The sequence below is a fragment of the Castanea sativa genome, chromosome 1 (assembly GCF_040712315.1).
Source record: "Castanea sativa cultivar Marrone di Chiusa Pesio chromosome 1, ASM4071231v1".
Taxonomy (NCBI): Eukaryota; Viridiplantae; Streptophyta; class Magnoliopsida; order Fagales; family Fagaceae; genus Castanea; species Castanea sativa.
Genome location: NC_134013.1, coordinates 54,352,683 through 54,380,194, shown reverse-complemented (window position 1 = coordinate 54,380,194; position 27,512 = coordinate 54,352,683). Strand labels below are relative to the sequence as shown.

At 34.3% G+C, this 27,512-nt stretch overlaps 1 protein-coding gene across 3 annotated transcripts; it reads left to right on the top strand.

Annotated features, from left to right (window-relative positions):
* Positions 1-681: 681 nt before the first annotated feature.
* On the top strand, positions 682-25,589 carry LOC142622686 (uncharacterized). 3 transcript variants are annotated; one of them, XM_075796214.1, is made up of 16 exons: positions 706-1,120; positions 1,212-1,295; positions 2,832-2,972; positions 3,136-3,206; positions 4,485-4,578; positions 6,369-6,446; positions 8,062-8,128; positions 12,034-12,119; positions 12,555-12,605; positions 15,967-16,014; positions 19,318-19,438; positions 19,544-19,724; positions 21,450-21,587; positions 21,720-21,832; positions 24,774-24,845; positions 24,932-25,589. In XM_075796214.1, the coding sequence occupies exons 1-16, from the start codon at positions 926-928 to the stop codon at positions 25,057-25,059; spliced, it is 1,668 nt and encodes a 555-aa protein (XP_075652329.1). In that variant the 5' UTR covers positions 706-925; the 3' UTR covers positions 25,060-25,589. The 3 variants fall into 3 exon arrangements, with proteins under 3 accessions (XP_075652330.1, XP_075652328.1, XP_075652329.1); XM_075796215.1 differs by lacking the exons at positions 24,774-24,845; positions 24,932-25,589 and adding an exon at positions 23,393-24,767 and having other exon boundaries at positions 682-1,120; positions 19,318-19,393; XM_075796213.1 differs by lacking the exons at positions 24,774-24,845; positions 24,932-25,589 and adding an exon at positions 23,393-24,767 and having other exon boundaries at positions 695-1,120.
* Positions 25,590-27,512: the final 1,923 nt, after the last annotated feature.

Sequence of the window (27,512 nt, the reverse complement as noted above, 5' to 3'; positions counted from 1 at the left end):
AAATGAAACTAATACCCACAAAAAAAAAAAAAAAACGATTAAAGCTCAATTTTTCTTATACTATTAAAAAATTTAATAGGAGTTTCATTATTTCCTTTATATTACTTATATTCTATTATAGTTTTTGGATTTGATTAAAAACTGATTTTATACTGTATGCATTTCTTTTGTAGTTTAAAGTAATTTTTATTATCTATTTTAGTATTGAAATTTAATTATATTATTGAAATAGTTTCCTTAAATTACACACGGTTTTTTATCAAGTAATGCATCAAATACACAGAATACTAGTAGTCCATAAGGTTGTAGCCAAAATAGGAACGGAATAAGTTTTAGCCCGTTGCTACGTGTACTGAAACTCTTGCCTTGAGCAAGTAAATTAGGGAACATGAATGCCTTCGTACATGTTCAGCTCTTTGTTAGATTTTATTTCTTATTTTGTTATGTTCAACATGCAGTCATTTTCTGTTCCATTAGTGAGTTGATGGTAAGAATACTCCTACCAAAATATAGGACCAAATTGATAGTGCTCCTGAAATATAAGACCAAAGTGATATTTTTAGTTTTTCACCTTCATTTTGTGGTTTGGGTTTAAGCATGGTTTTAAAAACCACATCGACCAACCGGTCCGATAAAAATTGGTGGTTCAACCAGGGAAAAACAGGAAATCGGATCTTTTTATCGGTTATCTGATGACCATTCATGTGTTTTAAAACCGTGGGTTTAAGCTGTTATTTTGTTAGAGATTTAGGTGTAGCATGCAAGCAATATGCCTTTAGATACGCTCCGAAGTCTCCAGCACCAGCAGTAGTCGTAGACTAGTCTAGTCCTTACTGCCACATACGTCATAAATCTGCGTCTTCCTGTTTCAATATATAGAAGAAGAATAAATGAGCAAAGAGTAAAGAGCGAACCCCTGAAATTAATGAGTAAAATATTAAAGTTTCCCGCGAAGAGCGGTGTATACCTTCTCATAGCAGCAACAGCAACAGCAACCGCCACCGCCACTGGCGTGGGCTTGCAATTCAGCCCAAATTCAGCCGATTCTTTCCTCACTTCCTCCTCCAAATTCGCCACTCTCTTCCATGGCGTCCTTCGCTCGTCTCGTGCAATCTCCACTGTCTCTCCCATCTCTCTCTCTAATAAATACAATAATTCTTAGAGGAATGAATGATGTTAATCTTAATCTTAATCTTAATTTTGTATTGCAGATTGCTTGCACTGTTGTTGACTACAAGTATTCTTTACATGGCCTGCCTCTGGATTCCGATGACTACCTTCGCGTTTTATCTGAGGTTTTCTTTTTTTAAACCCTCTCTCTCTCTCTCTCTCTCTGGCTTTTTGTGTCATTGCTTGATTTCTGTTTGGTTTCTGAGAAATGGTTGGAATTGAATACGAATGAAAAGTTTTTGGGTTTTTTTTTTTAAATTTATTATTTAGTGTGTTTTTAAATATTGTTGTTTGGGGAATGTAGTTGCTAAAGCGAGTCTTTCAAATTAGAATCTTAAACAAAATTAAAATTTTGCCTATTTTGGTGATAAGAAAACAATTTTACCACAAATTTGAAAGCCATATTTGGACGGCCGTGAAAAAGCCGAAGAAGAGAATGCAAAGGTATTTAAATTTTTTACAACATTATTAGATTGCACGCTATACTAGAAGCAAGAATGCAAAACCTTCAATGGAACTGATTTGGTATTTGAACTGGTTCAGCTTAGTTGTGCATGTATATAATGAGATTGTTTTTGCTCTTTCTTCCTTGTTTATGCAATTTAGTGCTGCAGTTGTAGTATTTTTCCCCTAAGATTGCTTTTCGAGTGGCAATTTGGGTTTTATAATCCTTTCTGATGGCCCTTTGGAATTATTTTTAACAATATTTTGTTAGAATATTGGTTACATTATTAAGTTCTTCATTTCCTATTAGCTTAAGCTTTTAGGAAAACTAGAATATTCGCTTCTCTTTTATACTTACTGAGTGCTAGGGTTGCTTCCTTCTTTGTTACTTTTCATTGAATTATTTACCTAAAAGAATATTGCCAAACCAGAGTTTGTCACCGCTAGAGCACGTGTTTGTTACTATGCAATTAGAAGTTTCAGTTTGATATTGCTCTTTCAATAACAAATTTTGTTTCTTACTCCATAATTGTCAGAACACATGCATTTAAGAAAATAGCTTAATGAAAGAAGGAAACAGACAGTTTTGTAATATATGCAACCGAGCTCCTTTGGGTTCAGATCTGATTCTGTAACTTAGGTTTCAAACATATTGCTAGGCTTTCAGAATCAATCAAAAGCATTTTATTAATCTATAAAATGCATGTATTTCTTTAGGGCTTTTAATGTTTAGTTTTTGAGTAGTGAATTCCTGTTCCAAGAGCCCTGCAGCTCAAGTAGCACCTTCTTGTATTTCCAACAGAGATGTCTATGTTCAAATCCCCTTCCCCCATTGTAACTTTCATATTATAAATAAATAAGAAAGTGGGATTCCTTATTTGCATATAGTTACCAATTGTTCCAAAAACTTAAGATGTTAGAAAATTCTGAATTTAATCATTTAACTATATTCTAACACTCCTTTCACATGTGGGCTCATACTCTCCCTTGATAAGTGGGCTCAACACGTGAAAATTTAACGTTTTAAATGAGAGGTAGAGTGGAGATAGGGTTCAAACTCAAGACCACCTATTTTAATACTATCATAAATTACCGATTGTCCTAAAAGCCTGAGTTGTTTGAAAAGACCGAATTTGATCCTTTAACCATTATTCTAATAAGTAGCATATCAGTGGGCTTTAGTTCTAATGGGAATTTGATCTTACCATTGCATTTAGGTCCACTTACGCTCGGCCAAAAGAATCCTGAAATTATGTGAAGCAAATAAAGGTTTCTATGTCAAAGCTGGTCAGTTTGTTGCTGCCCTGCGGCAGGTTCCAAAAGAATACTCATCAACTCTTTCTTCATTACAGGATCAGGTCTGAATTAATACATATCTTTATTTATATTCCTTTTTATTTATTTATTTATTTTTTTAAAATTTATTTTTTATATAAAAAATCTGCACTTATTTAAGAAGGTAGGGAATAGGAGTGCATCTGATTGGTTCTTATGCTCATTCTGTGCTCGCTTTTGCCTTAGGCAGTTCCTTGTCATTTCAAGGCTATAAAACAAGTTCTAATCAGCAACCTGGGACAGGATTTGTCTGAGATGTAAGTCAGTTTTCCAAATCAATTTATCTGTTTGTCATTTTTCTATGTATATGTTACGATGACTGTTGCAACCTTTATGTATGCTTGAGTATTACCAATTCTTTGCTGTCCTGTTTTCCATATGGAAAAACTCATTCACCTTATGCAGATTTGGGGTTTGACTTTTATAATACTCTCTTGTGGAGAACTTGTTATATGTCTATCTTTTGTGAGTGGAAATGTAATTACCACCAGTTTCAATGGAACATATGTGGGGGGTGGGGTCTTCTTCTAAGAATGTCTTTGTTTAGCATCATGCATCTTTAACATATTGTTCTTTATTAACTATATCTGATTTATCATTTAATTTCATAACTTTAACTACTTACCATAGAATTGATTCGATGAAGTTACATGAATATGTGGTCTTTCAAAGTTGCAAGGAAGCACTGATATGAGGTAAAAAAAAAAATCCAACACAAGGCCCAAATGCTTCAACTGTTCAACAGAAAATTTCTTCCTCCTTTTCCTCCAAACTCTTACAATCAATCCCATTAAATGTGAACGCAGAGTGAGAATCTCAATTTTGAGGATTCTCATTCTAGCTTTAGTATTGCTACCTTTGTGACTAATTGTTTGAAATAGCTGTAAAAACTTCTTGTGGGTGGATTGGGGGACGAGTTTAAATTTCATCTGGTGGAGTGGAATATAGTATGCCCCCCAACATAAACATGTGGGTGATGTAGGACAACCAAAACAATTAAACAGTAAAATTAAAAGACATGAAAATAAAGGGATATGACGTAGGAGTCAACACCAAGCAGGAAAACCACTAGGAGTCAACATCTAGGGTAGAGCTGGAGTCAACACTTGCCTTAATAAGGTCTTCCATCTATTTTGTGATTTCCTCTTCATTTTTTAAAACTCAACATCCATCTCCCTGCAACACCATTGCAGTATAGTCATCATTTCCTCCCCTCCCCCCCCCCCCCAAAAAAAAATCCGTCTCCCGAAGGCTTTTAGTTTAAGTTAGTAAGTTCTTCATCTACGTCTTAAGCTCTCTTAACTCTCTATCTCCACCGTGGCACGACTTTTCTTGTGCAATACTTTCCTCTCTCTCACTCTCTCTCGCAGCATGTATTGCTCCTCCGGCACTTTCCAAGTTAGTAAAACATTCCTTAAAATATGCTTATTGACTTACTCTGTTCCCATCCTTCTTTCAAAAAAGTAAAATAAGCAAGTAAAATTTTGTACTTGAAAGGCTGGAACTTTTTCTTGACTTTAGAATGTACACTTCAGATTTCTGTCACTTGATGAACAACCAATAGCTGCGGCCTCTATTGCTCAAGTGCACCATGGGATCTTGAAAGACCACAAAGAAGTAGCAATTAAGGTTGGTGTTTTTTGGTGAGAAAGTAATGTCAGTTCAAGTGATTTTGATATAATTTTGGCCTTAATATTACGTACTTGTTGAATGAACCAATAATGTTTCTTCAATATGAATAATGATCTAGCAAATCTGTATGTAGTCCAATATCTTCATCTTGTAAGAACATGCCATAATTTTTTTTTGCGTAGCTGTCTTTTCTTCTCTTTTTCATCAATTGTGCTCATTTTTCACATATTATAATAGTGATCTTAGGGTCATTACCTATTGTTAGTTCCATTTAACTGGGGCCTTAGGAGGGGTGGCTTAGACACTGTTGTACTTTCAGTTTTTCTGGCACGAAGTGGCTATTCTCAAAAACTCTAATCCATGTGCATACACCTAGCAGCTCAAGACTTTACACTTGCACCAGACAATAGCCCTGTTATGGTAGCAACATTTTTTTTGGGGTCTTTAATAATAATAGTGCATGAATGGCGCCAGTAATGGGAGCCTAGATCCTGTACAAAAAAAGGATTTTTTCATATATACTTAAAAAAAGAACTTATACACATTTATCTATCCATCTGCGTTTCTACTTGCGTATGTGTGTGCTCATGTGTGTGTGTGTGTGCATGTGTGTGTGTATCTATCTACCTACATGCATGTATGTGTATGTGTGTGTGCATGCACACATATTGTTGATTTAAATATACTGAGATCTTGCCTCCCATCTCCACTTAAAGCACCGTCCATGTCTGATTTGTATAGAAAACTGAATTCTATTTGATATTTTTATTATTATTGTTGATAATCCCTATAAAAAAATTATTATAGTTGATAATTATACAGTGGAACTCCATGGGCTCATAAAGGGTATGTATGTATTAAATGCCACTTTCTCCGTCCATAAAGAATTTGATTGTCGGTGAGATCTTGGGTTCAAGACTCAATGGATGTGTGTAATTTACTGATTGAAAATAAAAGAAGATGACATTCATAGTTGATTTACATCCATGATATTGCTTAGGATATAGACTTCTTCTTCTTCTCCTTCTTTTAATATAATTAAACAATTTCAGTAAAAAATCAACAGTGGTGCTTAGGATATCAACTTATGCTGAAAGTAACATAAGTTATTATAATTTGTGTTTATAACTTGTCACTTCATTGGTCTATGAACTTTACTACATTCTTAACGGTCAGATTGCTAGTTTCCCACAGTATGGTTTTTCTAATCACCTGTGGCAGTGCTTAACAGCCTAACACTTTGTTTTTGCACTAGAAAATAGACCCTCAAGGAATTAGCCTATTCAAAATTGAGAGTAAGGTTTCTTACTAATTACCTCTCCAAGACCCCGTAAAAATGGAACATTGGGTGCGATGGAACTTTTTTTTTTCCCTGAATAATAGTGGATGAAAGATGCCAATAACAGGAGTCTAGCTCATGTACCCAAGATGGTGAGGATCTTCATAAAATTTACATGTAAGGGACTGCTTTGGATGCATACCAATGCTGGAAGTAACTTGCATCATCATAGTTTGTATTGTCATCCCATTCCAAATGTCTTTGAAGTTTGCAGCATTTATAATGGTCAATTTGCTAGTAATAAATAATTTCATTGGAAAAGAAGAAGTAATTATCTGCTTTTTTTTATGCTGCTATTTGTTCTTAATCATCTTAGGAAGCATTAAATCATGTCTTTCCCTTGTCCTTCTTGCTTATGCTTTACATTTGTTGCATCTTGTTCATCAAGCTTGGATTAATATGAGTGGGCAAGTAGTTCTTGTTGATTTTATATTTTGGTGGATTGCAGGTGCAATATCCTGGGTTAGAGGACCTGATGAAACTAGACACAAGTACAATGTCTTTCCTTTCGAAATCCATTGCATGGGTATGTATTGAATTTCTTGATACTATGATTTTTTATTTACAGGTGAACAAAATTTGTTAACTGTGCAAAAAAGGCAACCAATATACACAGGGAAGTATACAAGAGATACACCAAGAAATCATGAAAAAACAAAAAAATCAAGAAATTCGTCAAGTTTGAGAGAAAAAGATCAGACTAGCAGCTATCCAATCATGAAGGGTCTTCAATAATAGAAGTGTCAACTCAGAAGTTGTCTTACAACCTTCAAAACTACGCATGTTGCATTTTCTCTAATACACCAGTAACAACACATGATGCATAAGGAATGGCATTCCATATGCTTTCATTATGATGCCATCAAATTATCCAATTCAACAAGTGAGTAAATCAACCACCCGTCCAGTCCTGACCCATTGCACCTGAAACAAACATAAGATCAGATCACAAATTTCCTTGGCTACTTCAAAATGGAGGAGTAAGTGATCCATGGTTACCCCGCTCTTTCTATAGACACAACACCAATCCACCATTATGATGTGTTGCTTTCTGAATTTATCCATCGTTAGAATTTTACCTACTGCTACAGTCTATGTAAAGAATGTGACTCTCAAGGGGGCCTTGGTCTTCTAAATACTCTTCCAAGGGAAAGGGGATCTGTCATTAGAGATCACAAATTTATCAAAAATTTATATTACATTTTTTAATTTGCCTACCACCCCAGAAATTTATAATACATTTTAACCTCAAATGCATGGCTTTTGGATGGGATTAATCTTCTCCATCCCTCCCTAATATGTTGGAATAAAGAAGACAAAGAAATGAAGATAAAGGTTCTAGCTCCCAATCCTGCATAGTTCTCATGAAATTGGTGTCCCAATGCAATTGACCATTAGACATGTTCATGTGATCAACCCTTAGGCCTCCTTTTATTTTTTTTTTATAAATAATGTAAATTTATTGAAAAAAGATAGTTCAAGTACTCTACACATTACACACAATACCCATTATTCCCACTTGACCTCGTTACTGAGTTGGGTACGAGACATGGGAATGTGAAGCCAGTAACAATTTGAGATTGCCAGAATCTTGAGTGAAAGCTGTGAACTAATCAAAGGGAATCCGTCAAATTCCCAGAAAGTGTATAGGAATCTTCTCAAGATTCCAGGAACCAATGGACCATTATGCTTATCTTTGTGCAATAGTGGCTCTTGCTTTTAGTTTACAAGCCTTGTGGTGTCAATTTTAGTACCCTTTTTTGTGTTACTGTTTCAAAATCATTCTGTATTTTGGTTAGCTGAAATGACTCACATCTGTGAAATTTATTCCTTGTCTCCCTTACACTTTATATAATAATTTTGTTTCAATATACACTTTCTTACTTTCCACAGAGAGAGAAGATATGTATAACAATAAGTAATTTGACTTAAACTTCTATGGGATTTGAGAATCAAAAAGTTCTATGTTCTTTTGTATTATTTTTGGCTGAGGATCTGTTGAGGAACTCAATTTTTCCTTGTTCCTTTTCATATTGATTTTTTTTTTTTTTCTTGCTGTTATTATTTATATTCTTATTGCTCAATGTTTTTCACTTGCTTGATCAGTTTTTTCTTTTCATTCTTCTTCTTTTTTTCCACAGCTTCTCCCTGAATACCGGTTTCAGTGGCTAGTGTCAGAATTTGTGGAAGCTATTTCTTTAGAACTTGGTGAGTTATAGAATGGTTTTGGTAGTTGTAATGGGTATTGGTTTTTGTTGAGCAGAATCTTGAGATCTGATAGTTCTTGCTTTATTGTCATTTACTATATCCTCTTATTTAACTTTTGTGTTTCACCTCAAGAAACCTAGATAAATTGTTTGGAATGAGGTATAGAAAATTATGAAATTGATATTTCAACAAAAGTCTTCTTTGAATCTCTTCATAATTGTGTGTCCTCTTCCTTGTCTTGGCCATTTGATGGTACTAGATGACAGAGTCAGCGTGTGACTAATAGACATTTATATATATATATATATATATATATATATATATATATATATATTTTATTGGCAAAGAAAAACTTCACTGAAAAATAAAAAAAGAGAGGTACAGCAAAAACAGTTTCCCTGGTACACGGGGGGAAAAAAAAACTCTACAAAACTACATAAATCTAGAAATCTAGCGAAGAAGGTATGGGAAAACTACTCAAAGCAGTTATCTTCTCAAAAAAATATAAAATGAAAATGCGCTTTAATTCAATGATAGAACGCTCCTCCACTTCGGTAGTTCGGTTGTTTTGCTCCCTCCATATAGTCGACATAATACATTGTGGAATAGAACCCCAAAAAGAAGCTGCTCTATGTCACCCAACACCTCTATGCCAACAAGCTAGCAACTCAACCACTCGTTTAGGCATAACCCAGGATTACCAAAGTACCAAACAAGCTGAACGCAAATGACCACAGGTTATAAGCATAAGAACAATGAAGGAGTAGGCGATCCATCAATTCCCCATTGCTCTTACACATGCAACACCTGTTAACAATACAAATATTCCTCTTCCTCAAATTGTCCAATGTGAGAATCTTCCCCTTAGCAGCTGTCTAAGTGAAGAAAGACTTTAGAAGGAGCTTTCAACTTCCAGATACTTGTCCAAGGGAAGAAATTGCTACCGCTACCTGTTAAAATTTTATAATATGACTTAACTTCAATGGAACCACTCTGGGTGGCTAACCATACCACTTTATCTTCCTCACTCCGACCCACCTCAGTAGAATAAAGAAGAGCAAAGAAAGAATCCAAGCTCTTGAAGTCCCAGTCTTGTATCAGTCTAATAAACAGGACATGCAATCCCATTTTGCTGACGCAAATGCTTTTCACAAATGGATCCTTATTCCTTGCAATGTGATACAACGACAGGAATGCCTCCTTTAAGAGGTAGCTTCCCAGATCACAATCCCATTTTGCTTACACAAATTCTCAGCCACAAATGGATCCTTATTCCTTGCAATGCGATACAACAACGAGAATGCCTTCTTTAAGAGGTAGCTCCCCTCACCATTTGTCGTCCCAAAAACAAATCCGAAAACCCTTCCCCACCTCATACTGAAGCTTTTGAGAAAACTTCCCCGAACCATCTCTAATGTGCTTCCACAACGAAACCCCATGAGGTTCATTAGATATTTCAGAACATCAACCACCTAACACAGCCATACTTGTTAGCTATCACAACTCTTCACATAGCATTCATCTCCACAGCAAACCGCCATAACCACTTACCCAATATGGCAGTGCTAATAGACATCCATACTATCTTTTATAAGAAAGATATCTTTACATTAATGAATGCATGCCTCAACATATTGTATAATTATTGACCATGATATTGAGTACCTATGACTCAGTTTAGGTAATGAATTTAGTAGTGGTTGAAATGTTTTGAATGAAAATTTAGTGGACAATGAAACCGATGGAGGACTATGCCAGCAACCATTGAGGACATATTAAAGGCTAAAAGCTATTTCTAATATCCAAGCATATTTTGACACATGCCAAATGATGCTAAGGCTACTTGGGAATTTGAATAATCTTGCCGGCTGATCATGAGTATTTATTTTTTATTTTTTTGGGATCAATTATTTTCTGGTCAGAATAATTTATAATAAAAAAAAGTTCCTCATCAGAACTCTTTAGTTTTATTTTTTTCTTTAGTGTCAGTGGCAGTTTTGTAATTTTTGGTTTCTGGATATGGCCTTTAGTAGTGGTCTGTTGTGTCCTAATTTTGGTTTCATTTAGTAATGAGATTTTGATTTGTGAGTTTAATCATTAGTTTGGGTTGAGTAGTAAGGCCCAAGGATTCAAAGTCTTATTAGGATTTAAGAAGTCCATCGTTCCACTAGGATTAGGTGCTTACTGCTTGTGTATATGGATGTAAGGATTTCAATTGAAATAATACTACATTCATGAAAAATTCAGCAATTGGGTGATACAAATCCTTCCCATGGTCTGATGCTTAGATATGTTCATCTTTCTATTTTCTATTGAAATTTCTGGTGAACTTTGATCAAATTTTACACCTTTATTATTCCCTAAATTCTAACGTCTGAAACCCTAAATCACTCATTCGTCAAATTGCAATCCAAAATCCTAAACACACCAAAACACTATTCATAGAACTGTTCTCAGCACTGGAACAGCGCCCAAATCTTCAAGTGTTTCCCCTTTGTTTATTCTCCAAATCCTACCCTTTCCTTACTCTTTAAAACCCATACATTCCATAATATTCTCCAACCTTTTCCCTCCAAAGCCTGATCCCAGTGCTTCAACAATTTCTGTTAAAAGTTACTCCCCAAAACTTCTATATCAGATTTGGTTTCATTACCCTTTGTCGTATGACAATTGGTATTAGAGCTATGTTTCGCATCATGCCTACCCATTTAGGGGGAAAGTGGCTGATAGTGAAGAAGATGCTGTTCTTATTCAAAGTTTCGCACAACACAATAGATTTAGCCTTCCATTGAATGATGAAGAAACTGGTAAAGATGGGGGGGAAACATTTGGAACCAATAATGGTAATGATGGTGAGAATAGTAAGAATTAAGTAGACCAATCGGCAAACCAGGTTGTCGATACTCATCAAAGGCATAATACTAGGGGTTATCATGCTCAAGGAGTGTCAGAAGATCCAATAGAAAGAAAGAAATATGAACCATATGATACAACTGGTGACATGATGAAGAAAGTCATTATGGAAGTTCTTGATTTTAAAGGATTGTTTTGTGAGGCATCAACTAAACTAATTACAACATTAGATAGAGCACTATGCTATTCACTATGCTTGTATTAGGTGTATTTAGATTTTGCGGTTGTGTTAATAAAAATAGGAAATTAATTATGTCCCTTAACTCTGTTGGCAGTTTGCCAAGCATCCTAACATAAAAACCTTGCACTACCCACAGTGGCCAAATCCTTCTTAATAGTTTATTCTCTCCTGGGTACTATTCATAAACTTACTAATTGGAAGGCATCAATCCCCATTGGTTTTGCAGGCTATACAGCCTTTTGACCTGGGTGTTAAATTCAAGTTGGTAAATTTTTTTTTTTGATAGGTAAGAAAATTTATCATTAAAGAAGGACTACTTTATGCAAAAAACATAAAGCAGCCAAAGATTACCAATGTGAGTCCCCAAACCTGAGACCAATCAAAAAAGGTACCAACAAAGGATGCAAGCAGCTGATTATCTGAACTCTCCACATCCTCAAAAGTACGACTATCATATGAAGTACATTTAGTTAATGTGCAGTCGCATAATATGTAATACAGTTTTGCCTTTTTACTATTTTGGTGTCGGAACATATGTAATTGTTTTCCACATTTCATTCATTTTCTGCTTTATTGATTTATTAAAATTTCAATTTCTGATTATTAACTGGTAACGAATTGTCTAAAAGTGCATCTAAATATAGCCTGACATCAATGCTTATGACCATGGTTGAGAGGCATTTCTATCAGTTGATGCCTTACATATTGCTTGTTAATTTAGACAAGCATGACTTTTAATAGTGGTACTTTTGAATCATTATCTAAGATCATTGTAACAATAGCTGTTTTTCCCTCTTTTATCGCTCTGCAGATTTCATTCAGGAAGCAAGAAATTCTGAGAGAACTGCCAAAAACTTCAAAAACAATGACATGGTCCGGGTTCCTCATGTATTTTGGGTATGGTAATTGAGTTTTCCTTCTCATTTTTAATTCATTAAACAATTTATTCTAAGAGTCTTGTAAGACGGGATGACTGTCTTTGGCATTATCCACTGGGTTCCTCATGTATTTTGGGTATGGTAACTGAGTTTTCCCTCTCATTTTTAATTCATTAAAAAATTTATTCTAAGAAGATTGCAAGACAGGATGACTGTCTTTTGCTTGTTTTTAGAATCATAGATTGTTTAAATTTAGGAGTGGTCTGGTGCACACCCTGTGTATTTAAACACTTCTTCTTTTTGAATAATATTATTTTACTTTCAATTTTTTTTCCTCTAAATTTTAATTCATCCTCTATCAAACTGTCATCTTCAGTACTTCATAAATACATGAATTTGATGATAAATATATCAACATGTTTTGTCTACCTGACCAACGTATAAATGGATCCAGGAGTTGACAACAACCCAGGTTCTGACAATGGAGTTTTGTCGGGGTCACAAGGTACGATACTTAGATACCTTCGACTTGTGTGTTTATGTTTGTATTTGGATTCTTTAGACTGTTTTAAACTTCTAATATTTGTCTAAAGCCTGTAAGAAGTGAAATGGCTAGTGTAGAATCATCAGGACAACTTTAAGAATTCTTTTGAACATTTAAAGCTAGAAAAAGAAAGAAAAAAAAATTTTCAAAAAGAGTTTGCTATGCACCAAATTCCCATTTGGAAAAGGTGAAGGTTTTTTCCCCCTCTTTTACTGTTTTGGTCCTGTGTGTTCTCATAGGCATATATTTTCACTCAAAGGAATTTTTGGGTCCTCGTTAGGTTTGGGAGTTAAAGCTGTTAATGCGCCTTTTGATTGCTGTATTGTGGTGTATTCAGCTTGGGGCGGATGACAGAGTGATTGGAGTAAATAGAAATGATCAATTCTCTGTTCTTCTTAGGTCTTAGGTACTATGAGGCATTGAAGGGGGATGCTGCTTTGAACTTTCCTTGGGAGGGGATATGGAGGGTGAAGTGATGCAGTGAGGAAAACTTAAATCTAGTGTAGATCTGATATGAATCTGCCAAAGATATTTCAAGCAAATTGACGCTCATGAAGTGTTTAAGAAGAAATTCCAGTAATAAAACAGTGAAGAGAAGATAACAAGATTGAAGTTGAAACAATATAGTATCAATTTCTAGGTTGAAAGAGCTTGAGACATATCTAGAGCTGGAAATTTCATAAATAAGATAAGAAAAGGCTGCTTGTAATGACTTAAAAGAGGCTATTTATAATAGCCTTTAGTAACTTCTGGCCCTTCAGCTTCCATATAACAATTAAGTCCTAACCATCTAATTTTATTAGAAGTCACATTGTAGTCACATGACCTTTTAAAATGCTTAAGGCATAATAATGAACGAAACATAATAAATAAAAGGGTAGTCTTGCGATAGCAAATGGGCTGACAACATGATGCAAGAAAATTAATGCTTACATTTTCTGGACAGAGAAAGATTCTAGAGGGAGAGGGAAGTAGAAAAAGGGAGGGAATTCACACCTCAATCTAAACTCAAAACTGAAATTCACTTTTTATCTATCTATCTATACAGTGGACAAGGATGTCTTCATTTCTGATGTGTTGGGCTCTCAACAGAATGGGGAAGCAAGAAGCTGGAAACTGAGCTTTCACAAGAATTTTCATGATTGGGAGTTGGGTGATGTTCTCTCTTTCTTCAATCTTATTTATTCTCTAGTTCCTAAGGGGAGGGGATGGATAGGATGAAATGGAATGTTAAGGGAAATGGAATGTTAAGGGAAACGGAATTTTTGGTACCAGGTCCTTATATAGGGAGATTCGGGGCGCCACTTTAGTTCTTTTCCCTTGGAAAGGTATTTGGTCTGTTAAGGTTCCTAAGAGGGTGGTCGTTCTTTTTGTGGACAGGCATTGGTTGTATGTGCCACAACAATGGGGAATCAGTGGTTCATCTTTTAATTCATTGTGACATCTCTTCCCCTTTCTGGGAATTGTACTTCAAATGTTTGGGATTCAATGAGTTTGCCAGCGAATGTTGTTTCTGTACTATTTAGCTGGAGAAACTGGCTTGGTAAGTTTGGTTCAGATATTTGGAATATGGGGCCGGCTTGTTTGGAAGTAGAGGAACGGTCGTAGTTTTGAAGGCATGGAAAGCTCTTTGGATCAATTGAAAGCTATGTTTGCTTGTACTCTCTTTGATTGGTCCTGGGTTTGGGGTTTTACACAATGTTCTTCTATTTTGGAATTTCAAGTTTCCCTTAGATTTGCCTTTTGAGTTTTTTGTACTTATTTTCCCTGTGTTCATCATTGTGAACATAAGCTTTTACTTGGTTCTCAATAAAAAATAATTACTTACTTATAAATTAAATCTATACAATGCATGTACATGGATAATTATAGCCTGGGAGCTAGTTATTGGTGATGACATCATCCATCACTAACTCACATTTTCCACATGCTTGAATATAATTGTAACATGCAGCCACTGAAGTAGATACTGGACCAGCTATTGCTAGACAGATTGGATGAAAAAAAAATCATAACTATACTTAACAATAAAAACTAGAAAAAGCAAACACTAGATTTAATAAGACACATGACTTTTGCTTCTAACAACTTCCTAAAATCTAACATGTGCCACTAACAAATTTTCTCTCCAATTTTCAAACATAACAACAAACTTGTCACATGTGGATTTAGCAACATTAACCATATGGCACGTAAAATTCAGCCCTTAGGCTTGGCTGGCATTGTGCCATGTCAGTCCCTCATGCTACGTCACCATGCCACATCATCATTGTCCATGTAATGCATTAGACTCCTGTATCATACTGTCCCCTGAAAGGAAAATTTGTCCTCAAGTTTCCGAATGAAGCTCTTGGATTTTGATATTATTGCTTGAACTTTATGTTGACTACGATATCCTCTATGAAATAGCCATTGTGTGAGTTAACTTAGTGAGTTGAATCCCTTTCGCTTTCTATTGCGTTCTCCCTTTTATAATTATTCTTTTATCTATTTTTGATTTTTTGATAGGTAATATAATTATTCTTTTATTTGATCTTGGACACATGACTTTGGCAGATTGGCCCATTGCTTGCTAGCAGACACCATCATGTACAGAGTGCAACAGAGTCAATAAACATATTATCTGATCAAAGTTAGACCAGATAGTTGAAAACCCTAATTAGACTTTGAATTCAATCATGGCTTAAGCATGTTGGGAACTTATTGTATCTAATGTAAGAATATGTTGAGAGAAAAGATAAGAGAAATTTTTGAATATCGAAACTTAAAATATCATTGTATGATCAAAGAGAAATGTAAATAAAGAAATAATGAAACTGTGAAATCAACCAAAAAATTAAAAATTAAAAAGAAACTGTGAAGACAGTTATTTTGGCACTCTTGGACATGTAGTTATTATCATTATTCTTCAATTGGTATTGAATTGGCATTTTCTGCTTCTTGTAGCAGCTTTGAACAATGAACTCATGATATCAAGAGTTTATGGATGTCTTGTGATCTATTATAATCCCATTTATATATATATGAAAGAATATTATACTTCATTTGTTAAAGAATTACAAGATATTTGAGATTACATGCGTGGATATATTCAATGATTTCCAAGGACTTTCTTATGCTATTGTTGTTATATTATGCTTTTAACTTTGGATATTATTATTATTATTATTATTATTATTATTATTATTATTATTATTATAGGAAATTGAATTTTATTGAAATTTAAAACGAGTGTACTCCCCATGTACACAGGCAGCGTAGTGAGGATGCTTTTTGACTTTAAATGTTATGTGCTATTAACAGGAAGCTCCTTAAATTTCAGGTTGATGATGTGGAATTTTTAAAAGAGATGGGAATCAATCCAATTAAGGTTGGTTTTCTTACATAGCTACAGGTTATCTTTGTAATAATTTTCTGCTATTGTGATGTTGATGCAGGAGCATAATGGCAACATATGTGGCAGCCACATTGGCGACTTGTGTCATTTATTTATAAGTCCATTTGTCTTTTATTTATCTTTATTATTTAGTCAAAGTTAATTATAAGTCTTGTTGGTAGTTGTTCCAGCCTAATAAATTTGATCATAGGGTGATGTGAAGTCAGTCTAGAGAGTTGTCATTTGTATAGGAAGTAATCAAGCATTTAGTGTAGGCATTTATTTCACATGCAATGTATTCGCCTATAATTATCAATAAGAAATCATAAGAAAAGAAAAAGAAAGTTTCTATTCAGAAAATCGTTTACAAGTGTCCTTGCTTTAGAGTTGAGTGATTCCTCCTAACAATCAAGTGTGTGACTTGGTCGCTTTTAGTGACATCCGCTACCTCCGGTTTAGTGGCATCCCTAAACTATTCATCCTATCATTAGGTTAAATCTTTGATTTAGCCTATCTAGTGGGTCTTGGCCTGCATCAAATTGGTATCAGAGCTGGTATTCCTGTTGTTCTACCCAAGTTCTCATTCTGTTTCAGAAAAGTCTGTTTATCTTCTTTGGCAAATCTGTATTTTCCTGTGATGATTCTATTTCCATACCATATATGGTTGTAAAGATATATCTTTCTAGTTTCAAGCAAAAAAAGCAGATCATGATTTTGAGTTTCCTACAGTGAGATATTCATGATTTACTGAGCAAACGTCAATCCGTCAGAAAGATATGAATTTTCTGTTTGTTATGTGAAATGGCTCCAAGACATCAAAGGAACACTGATAGTGTTGATATACAATCTGAACTTATTGAGTTGAGGCAATCTTATGAAGTTCTCTATCAAAAGATGAATAAAATTCTTAATGGGATTCCAACCTCTCCAATTCAAAGTCATAGAAACAGGCAAGCAAAGTTTTGCAAGGAATATGATTCCAATGATTAGCATTCAACATCTTCAGGTTCTGCTTCAGAAACTACCATTGTGAGTCCATCCTCCATGGATTCTTTTGTTTCAAACATATTTATAGATGGAAAAGAGTGCTCTGAAGAAGATAGTATTGTAGATTGGAATTCTCCACCAATCTTTGATAATTACCTTGTTGGCAATTGTGAATTGTGCAATAGTAAAGTTGTGGAAAGATGATGATGAGGCTTTCTTTGTTCAAATAAAAAAGATCATTGATTTTACAGGAGAATTATTTAGAGGTAAGGTTTATTCCTTTAGCCATAGAAGAATGGGTGTAAAGACATTGTTTCTTAAGGAGAGAAATCCACATTTTGATTTTCTTGGGAATGAAAAATATTTATTTTCTGATGGTAAACTTGATGTTGATGTTGGTCCATCAATGGAAATTAAGACTCCTTATCTGGAAAAGATGCATGATTTTATTTGGGAAGCTTTTGTGCAACGTGAAGTAATTCAAATTGGTTCAACACTCACGAGGATAAAGCCACTACAAATTTGTGAAGATGGAAATCTTGGATCAATGAGTGAGTATGCTGATTTGTTTGTAGCATTGGCTTCATGTGCTACACTTTGGCAAAAAAAATTACAAATCAAAATTTGTTTAGCAATATTTATCATGAGCGAGAAAAGAATGATCAATAGCATGTTGGTTTCAATTGTATCGTTGAAGATAAAGGGATGGAAAGGAATGATTGGACATCCAAAAGACCGAGGGAGGATTTTGAAGTTGAACTCAAGAACGAGTTCTTTTTCAAGAAGGGGAGAATGATGTAGGAGCATAATGGCAACTTATGCGGCAGCCACATAGGTGATTTGTGTCATTTATTTATAAGTCCATTTGTCTTTTATTTATCTTTATTATTTAGTCTAAGTAAATAATAAGTTTTGTTGGTAGTTGTTCCAGCATAAATAATCTGATCATAGGGTGATGTGAAGTCTAGGGAGTTGTCATTTGTATTGGAAGTTATCAAGCATTTAGTGTAGGCAATTATTTCACATGCAATGTATTTACCTATAATTATCAATAAGAAATCATAAGAAAATAAAAAGAAAGTTTCTATTCAGAAAATCATTTGCAAGTGTCCTTGCTTTAGAGTTGAGTGATTCCTCCTAACAATCAAGTGTGTGACTTGGTCGCATTGAGTGACATCCGCTACCTCCAGTTTAGTGGCATCCCTAATCTATTCATCCTATCATTCGGTTAAATCTTTGATTTAGCCTATCTAGTGGATCTCGGCTTGCATCAAATTGGTATCAGAGCTAGTATTCCTGTTGTTCCACATTGCCATTTTTTTCAAATTTATTCTATTTATTTGTATTTTAGTTAATTGTTAAAGTAATTATTAAAAAATTCTATTTATTTGCACAATGCTATACTCAGAAATTTTCTTTTAAAAAAATGGTTAGCCCATAATGAATTTTGAGCATCTATTGATTCTATTCTAATATTCATTTGTTAATACAGTATGTTATTGTAATCAAACTTAAAGTACTCTGGAAAATAATTTAAAAACATTCTTATATCATTGGGGTATAATTGTAATTGACACAAATTACCATTTCTTTCCTTCCATTTTTCCAAGCTCATACTCTATTTGATTGGTCTTGGTTTTGGGTTTTAACATACTGTTCTTCTATTTTAGAGTTCCAAAATTCTCTTAGATCTTCCGTTTGACATTTTTTAACTTTTTATGATACTGTGTTCAGCATCATGAACATAAAGTCCTCTTCATTATGTCTGCCTGAAAAGTATGATAATTAGGCAGCTTTTGGGACTGGATTTCTTACTCAACCAAAAAATAAAAAGAAGAGTTATTTTTATTTTCTTTCCTATGTTTTGAAACTTGCAAAATGCATTCCATGTAGAGATATCAAACATAGCCTAGCTCATAAAGCTTTGGCTCACAAGCCTAATGAACTGAACCCATCTCATTTTCTTAACAAGCTTGAAAGTGAACCCAGGCTTGGTTTGCTAGCAAAAGATTAGTCAAGGCATGCTGAGCACAAGCTACTTGCTTGCAGCTTGGCTCATTTTAGCCATGTGAAGTCTCTCTTTTTTTCCTGAATATATAATCCTATGTCCAAGCATGATATTGACCTATCAAATCTTTCATTAATGATGAAACATTGACAGGGCGTGGAATGCTTTTAAGTGTATGAGCTGTAACTTAATTATCCTTTTATAATTGAGCTGAGAGGGCCTTCGTAGCTCATCCTAGTGCAGTTATGTAAACTTCTCTGCTACGTAAGTCTTGGATAAATGAAATGGTTTACCTATTGTAGGTTGCAAAAGCATTGATGGAAGTATTTGCTGAAATGATATTCGTCCATGGTTTCATTCATGGAGATCCACACCCTGGTAATATATTAGTTTCTCCAGAAGGTCGGAATGGATTTTGTTTGGGTATGTCCTGATTGATTATTAAATATCTATTAGTTTTATCTGAGATAAACAAATGTTGTGTATGAGATTTCTTATCATTCTCTTTGTCATGCATAAATGGTACAGTTCTTTTAGATCATGGAATCTACAGACAACTGGATGAAGGATTTAGAATTGACTATTGTGAACTTTGGAAGGCTTTAATTCTTCTGGACACAAATAAAATACAACAGCTAGGTGAACGATTTGGCGTTGGAAAGTACTTTAAATCCTTGCCTCTCATTTTCACTGGAAGAACTATTGACAGGTGATTATTTATCATCCTTTTAGTTCGTTCAAAGAGAATTTTACTAGTCAATTAGAGTCTTGATGAAAGGTGTATCTTTTGACATTGCTCAGTTCTACACCTCAGGTAATGATTTGTGATGATGATTCATAGATTGCCTTGCAAAGTGTAAAAACTAAGTAAAATCAATTAAATAAAAACAATTAATACCAGGGAGGAAGTTAGACTAAATATTTACAGAATAAAATAGTGGTATCCAAGTGCTTTTGATAGTTTTAAACCTATGATGACCAAAATGTCAGGATTCACCATAATGTAATTCATTTGTAAACCTTATCAAGCATGTCAGCTATATCGAACTTTATATTAAGATTTTGGACACATGCGAAGTTTATCATGACCAACTTGCCTCTTCTTCGAAAATGTTTAGTTCTAATCTGTTTGTATTATTTTTTACAAGTAATATAACTGTTTTTGAGAAAATTAAAAGAATAAATACAAATTGTAAAACACGTAATCCTGAACAAATTACAACAACAAATTCAAGGAACCAGTGTAGTCCAAAATGAATCATACTGAAAACTGCCTATAATCTACATTCGGTCGTATAAACATCATATACAAATGGACTTTAAAGAGTTTCTATTGAGCCTTTGTGGTGTTAAATTTGCGGTTATTTATCTCTCGCCAATCCATATAACTCAAAAGATTAATAACTGTCAGAAATCCACCCAAAGGCTGTCCATCCACTAAAAGCAACTTTCCATGGTACCTTTGCAGACCAATTTCTCTTCCACAGAAATCCTAGCATTCTAGGCTTTCTAATTACCTCATAAAACAAACAAATTGTAACCTTCAAATTTTTAGGGAGCCTGCAACAGATACTATCAACATCACAACCCAATGGAAGATTAAAAAGTAGCACTCAATCATGAAACTGTATCAAAGACCTGGTATTCCAAGCTGATCCCCTACTCTAATCACTCCAATAGGCAAGGCAATTGGACCTTCTTTATCCATAGCTCTCTATAAGAAGTTCAGAATCCTATCCTGTAAAGCTTTATCACCACACCACGTCATACTAGAGTTGAAACCCACTATCATCTCCTAGCTTAAAACAGATGAGTCTCAGGAGGAACTCCAGCATGCTTTGATAACCTGTCTCCAAAGATGATCATGTACCTCCTCATAACACCATTTCCTTTTTCATAATAAGGTTTGATTAAAACTTTTTAACTTGTGAATACCCAATCCACCAACTTGGACAGAACATACCATATACTATTATACTAGATGGTTGAATTCATCTCCATCAAACAAATCCTGCTTCCCCATCCCAACCTCACCCCCCCCCCCCCCCCAACAAAGAAAAAGAAAAAAGAAAAAACAAGCAATCCTGCTACAACATTCCAATCGTCTAGTCACTGAGATTGAGACAGTGGATAAAGAGACAATATTACGCAAAAAAGTTTTTATTAGTAGCCTTTTCTCAATACAATTTTTTGGTTCTTAGTTAGAGACAGATGTTGGCTATTTAGTAGCCTTCATCTCCATCAGAACTTTTTCCCTAGATACAGTAATCTATATTTTGTTTCTTTTTTGCCTCCTTTCTTTCTACTAATGGAAATGTTCTGGAACTCCTCTTTTCAGTTCTTTTTCCTTTTCTTGCTGGATATCTCATTTGTCCTTTAGTGTTCCTTTTAACTGTTAAAACAGCTACCTCATGTAACTTTTGTGGCTTGATAGTAAATCAACTCTTTTGGGGGGAATGTCTATTGAAGAGAAAAGGAATTTAAAGCAGGAGTTGAAGTCGCTGAAGATGGAGGACATATCTTCATTTATGGAATCTCTGCCTTCAGAATTTTCCAGAATATTGCGTACAGAGTAAGAAGGGCTCAGTGATTATATAAGATGCTAACTAATTTCTAACAAAGAAGAGGGATAAAGGGGAAATGATGAAATAAAGAAAGAAAAATGCTGACTGATAGTTTCCACATTGTTTGTTCTTTCTTTCAGTGGGCTACTGAGATCTATCATTAGCAGGTTGGGTGCTTCACAACGGGTTAGGTTGCTAGCCTATGCCAAATATGCATTGTATGGTCTTTCTCCAAAGTTGAATCCTCAATCTGGTAAGCTTACAAAATGCACAATTCTAATCTTGAACTTCTTTTCTTCTGTTTCTTTTTTCCTAGTTTTGAGAAAAAAATTTGTCTTATTTACAAGGAACTGATTTCTTATAATATCTGGAAATACAACATATTGAAAGGGAAATTTGCTCTGTACCGAAATTCACTGCAGGATAGTGCACTCAGCAACTAGAAGTTACTGTTTTTTTTTTTTTTTTTTTTGATAGGTAAAAAAGATATATATTCAAGAACACTACCTTATGTAGAAAAACATAAGGCAAAGAGAAAAATACAAAGGGAAATGATAGAGTAAAAAGAAAAGGAAAGGAAAAGAAACTAAGTACACAGGAGAGAGCTAAGGAACATAGGGACAGAATCACTAGAGGTAAGTCTCCAAGCCCTAGACCAATTAAACAGAGTGCCACTAAAAGAGGCCAATAGCTGGTCATCCGAACTTTCCATGTCCTCGAACGTCCTCCTATTGCGCTCCCTCCAGAGACACCACATCAAGCATAAAGGAGCTAAATTCTAAATGCTAGACAAATGCTTTCCAGGCCAATTCCACCAACTGAATAGAGTATCCGCAACTGATCTAGGCAAGACCCAAGAGAACCCGAAGGATCTAAATACCAAACTCCACAGACGAGAAGCCTTTCCACTATGTTGTAACAAATGATCTGCCATCTCTCCATTACTGCGGCACATGATACAGGATTAGAAGCAGTATGGATCATTGCCTAATTATCACAACACATGGCCATATTTCCTCTAGAAAAATCAACATAAGTTCACACAATGAATGAGGCATGGCCCTATACTCATCTTACGTTAGGTTGGGACACAATAACCTACTTCTTGCTTTTCCAAGTGGTCCAGTTTCCCTCTACCAAGTACAATATCCAGCAGTAGATCATCTACCTGAGGATGACCTTGCTCAATCTGAATCTGTAAATGCTTCTGCCTGTTAATGACCATATAGCTCTATATAAAAGTCCACAACCTGAATTTGCTTTAAGATATCTCACAATGCAAAGAGACTAGGTGCTGTCATATATAATATAAAAAAACAAAAACTAGGAGTTGTCATATACTGACTCACAACCCTAACAGCAAACTATATGTCTAGTTGGGTGATGGGCAGATAGTTTAGCTTGCCACGACAATATTTCCTAGGATTAGATAACAACTCCCTCTAATCCATGTACAGGTTGACATTGGGATCCATAGGAGTCTTTACAGATTCAGAACTTAACACATGTTTCTTTCAAAATATCCAAATATTTCCTTTATGACAAATTAATCCCTCCTTTAGATCGCGCTACCTCAATACTCAAGAAGTATCGTAACTTACCCAAATTCTTAGTTCGAAACGAGTTCTGGAAAAATGCCTTCAAAACATTAATTCCCTTCTTATCATTACCCGTAATAATTGTCACCAACATAAAACTAATTATATGATCTTTCATCTCTTAGAGGTATGAGAGAATACAATGTAATCAAATTAAATATGACACAGTTCAAACCTGACTACTGCTTCACTGAATTTAACAAATTAAGTTTCAGGAGATTGCCTAAGGAGTAAGGACATAAATGGCTCTATGCAGTTGACACGCCTTACCAGACTCCCCCCTAAACAACAAACTCTGGTGGTTGTTCCATATAGACTTCTTCATGTAATTCACCCTGTAAAATTGCTTCTTCTTCTTTCTTTCTTTCTTTCTTTTCTTCTTCTTTTTTTTTTCCTTCTAAATGAAACAATGGCCAACCAATATTAGTAGCTAATGATATGAAAATTCATACACAAGAATTTCAGCAATAGGAGGAAATGTCTCTAAGTATTCCCCCTGCAACCTGTCAAGCTTTCAAATGCTCAATAGATCCATCTGATAAGTACTTCACAGTGTATACCCATCAACAGCTAATAATATATTCTGATGGAAGAGTAACTAAATCCCAAGTATCATTCTGACATCTCTTCTTCCATGGCTGTCCTTAAGTCTGGAATAGACGAAGCCTCCTAAATAGACTGGAGAATAGCCATAGAAGACATGGAAGGGGTAAAAGCACAAAGAGATGGAGATAAATTTGTCATACAATACAAACTTTGAAATATGATGAGAAGTACAAGTACACTTACCCTACGCAAAGCAATGGGAAGAGAATTAAGTGCAGGAGTGGATCTCAAGACAAGGAGGAGTCAGTATGGATATGTATACGGGTATGGGTACGATCCAGGGATACAATATTTCTTGAAAAGCCTAGGGTGTGATATGTTGGGGATACATGTATAAATTACTTATTAAATATTTTTTATTTATGTTTTTTTAATATATTGTTAAGCATTTATTTTTTATATATTGTTAAGCATATATCAATATAAATATAAATAAATATTCTTACAAGTTTGGACCATCTCTCACTATAGGGGGTTGGGTTACAATGGTATCCAAGCTGTATTACAGGCGTATCCTGGACATATTGGCCCTAAAAAAAAAAAAAAAAGACTATCCGGTATGATGCGTATCGGATATGGGTATGTGAGCAAAAATGAAGTATTTAGGCATTCTAGGGTGACATCAACACAAACAAAGTGCAGGCAAAGAGTAGGGTAATGTCACTTGTATGATTGTATCCCTTCTGAATACAAAAAAAACCTAAGAAAATTACAATTTAAAAAATCTAGGAGCAAGTTTATCACCCCCTAGGCCCAGGATGTGAACATAATAGACACGCATAAATGTGTTTTGTAGATTCTTAAGACAGTATGCACCTCTCACTAATGTATTACTCAACAGTTAGGAAATTAGGCTAAGCCAGTGAATTTTTTAAATCCTGTGGGCCTTTTAAACCATATGGCTGGACCAAAAGTTTGCAAGCATAGTCCTTTGTATGTCATATGATCAACACTTATTTGTTTCTGTTATTAATTTTGGTTGTGCTTCAGACTATGGTGTAAAAGTTGTATTATCCAGATTGAAGACAAATGTTAGTTATCTTCAGTTAAGGCTTGTTCTTGGTAAGATTGCATTTACTTTAGAACTTATTTGATGCCCATCTAATCATGATAACCACAATGACTTTATTATTGATTGATTTTTTTAGAGATATTGGAGCTGCTATCCTTGATAGAGAATGTCAGGCATTTTCTCCGTGTCTTGTCTAAAAGGTTTGTTGTTGCAATGAGGAGAATCCTAACACTTTCTTTGAGCATTGAATTCAAGCCAAATTGAAAAGTTCTTTATCTTCCTCTTTTTTTTTTCCTTCTATTTTGATAAGTGAGTTTTGGCCCCTAGCAAATTGTGTTACCCCTTAGGATTGCCAATTAGAAGATTTCTTGTAATGTTATCTCAAGTTTTATTCCTTTTGATGTGTCCCCTGAATGTTCAACATCTTACGGTCTTAAACGGAGCTCTAGTGCATTTAACCTTGGTCTGAGACGTACTCTAAAACTGCAGACATGTGGATGTTGTTTTGACTGTTATATAGACTTTGAGTTCTGATACATGTGAGAAAATTATTCTTTTCTGGTTAGTCTAAAGACCAATCTGAGATTTTAGGAGGCCACTTTTATGGTCATTTTTTAACCTAGGGGGCCGTTTTCAGGTCTAATTTGCCAGTAAATGTAGGTGTTATCCAAACAATGTGATTTTTGTATTTACTCAGTATTGAGCTGCTTGTTTTTCATTTAAAGAATACACTACAATGCTTGCAAAACCAAATATGGGATATTATTCTCTTAATTTATTGTGATTTGTAGTAATGGTGTAAATGTGTGAAATAGAGAAGCTTGAAATAGAAACACAAATGTGAAGGTAGTTTATCCGCGCTTAAATTATACTTGCTTTTATATGATTAAGAACGAATGGTTTGCGTTGCTATGTTATTGTTGTGATAAAAATTTCGGTGAATATGACTGCACTTTATTGAAATTGTTGTCAATGCAAAAACACGTAAAATCAAAGAAATAAAAGTAATGCTACAAACACAAACTATTTTACCAATATTTTTACAAACTGATAAGTAAAAATATGATGTTGGTGGTTGGACCAAATGAGAACTAGTAAGAACTTTTCATATCAATAGTTTGTAAAATAGTTTGTATCTATAGCATTACTCATGAAATAAAATCCTAAAATAATGAAAACTACAAAAATATTCAAAACTTGACCTCGAGTTTTTGTTTGGAAATTGAAATCTTCTGCCCCAAGTAAAAAGATATTCATATACTTGATCATCTTCAAAATTTGGTTAGAATTATGTCCCGCAATCATACTTTAGAATTTCGTATAATTATTTGCCACGATTATAATTTAGAATTGCTTCTTTTCACCCTTCAACTGGTTTGCAATGTAACCAATATAGGATTAAAGAAAATATTAAACTTTTCAACTCCAGGAAAATTAATAGATGGTGTAGCAATGGTCTTTAGGAAATCAATTGGATTTTGGGAACTTTGGGCTCACCTTCACATTCCGGCTTTAATTGGATCTTCCACAATAATCTCCATTTTATGATTTCCAGAAATCTCTTAAATTAGCTCCATTTTCTTCTCTATAACCACCACATCAATTTCTTGAGAAGTACTATCTTCAAAGCTTCAATTTGTCAAACTGTTGTAAGACTTGATTTTTTTTCCAACCACTTGAAAAGTTTTCTTCAAAGCTTTGTTCTATATTGTTGATTACCAATTTTATATCTTCTCTTGATGGTTGAATACAAAATTCATTAATATAATTCGAGTCTGAACTTAGTGACCTATAATTTTGCTTTGTATATGTCAAAATTACATCATAAAGAAGAGAGGGAAAAACTTAATTGTACGCATTTTTGGCAATGAACAAATTTTGTTTTTGCATAATCAAATTCTATGATATTGTCTTCATTCCCACCAATCTTAAGGCATATCAACTTAAACAAAAACAAAAAATTAACCTTTCTCTCCTTAGGATTATCCATATAATCAAAGAAATCCTCTAAATCAAGTCTTAAGGAATTCTTCCTTATAAAAACAGATATTAAATTTTACAATTCTTCCCAAAAAAAATCTATAATCCTTATAAATTTCATGAAAGGAATTGTGACTACTAATAGGCTGATTGTGAGTCATCTTTAGTGATTGTTATCCTCCTTGTTATTTAATTCAAATCTAACTTGAAGAGCATCTCTCAACTCTCATTGAGTTCACGAGTCATCTTCTCGCCATTAGTTTGAATCACCACTCAGAAGGCTTATACTTTCACTATTGCCTTTCACTATTTCAAGATACTAAAAAATTCATATACAAATTGCTTAGAACAGTAAGCATGAAAGAACTAGATCTTGTTCTAGCACAACAAAACCCTTAAATCCATAAGGGATTTCTTGATTCCACAAGGAAAACCTAGAATCCGCATACACACAAAAAAAAAAAAAAAAATATATATATATATATATATATATGTTTTATTTGGAAATAATCCTAATTGACCATAATAGGATTCTAATTTGACTAGAAAAGCCTTTAAAAACACCTAAAATCAGAAAATAAAATGCTAAATCCTAAAATAACAAAAACTACATGAAAAATAAGTTTAAAAATTAACAAATAATAAAAATTGAGTAATGCTACATTCACAAATTATTTTACAATATTTCTACAAAATTTTAATGTAGCCAACCTTTTATTGGTTTTCATCAAGGCCCA

Coding starts and splice junctions, on each gene's coding strand:
- LOC142622686 (XM_075796213.1), top strand. CDS start 926: ATGAGTAAAATATTAAAGTTTCCCGCGAAGAGCGGTGTATACCTTCTC. Junction 4,579..6,368: donor ACAAAGAAGTAGCAATTAAG/GTTGGTGTTTTT, acceptor GGTGGATTGCAG/GTGCAATATCCTGGGTTAGA. Junction 8,129..12,033: donor AGCTATTTCTTTAGAACTTG/GTGAGTTATAGA, acceptor ATCGCTCTGCAG/ATTTCATTCAGGAAGCAAGA.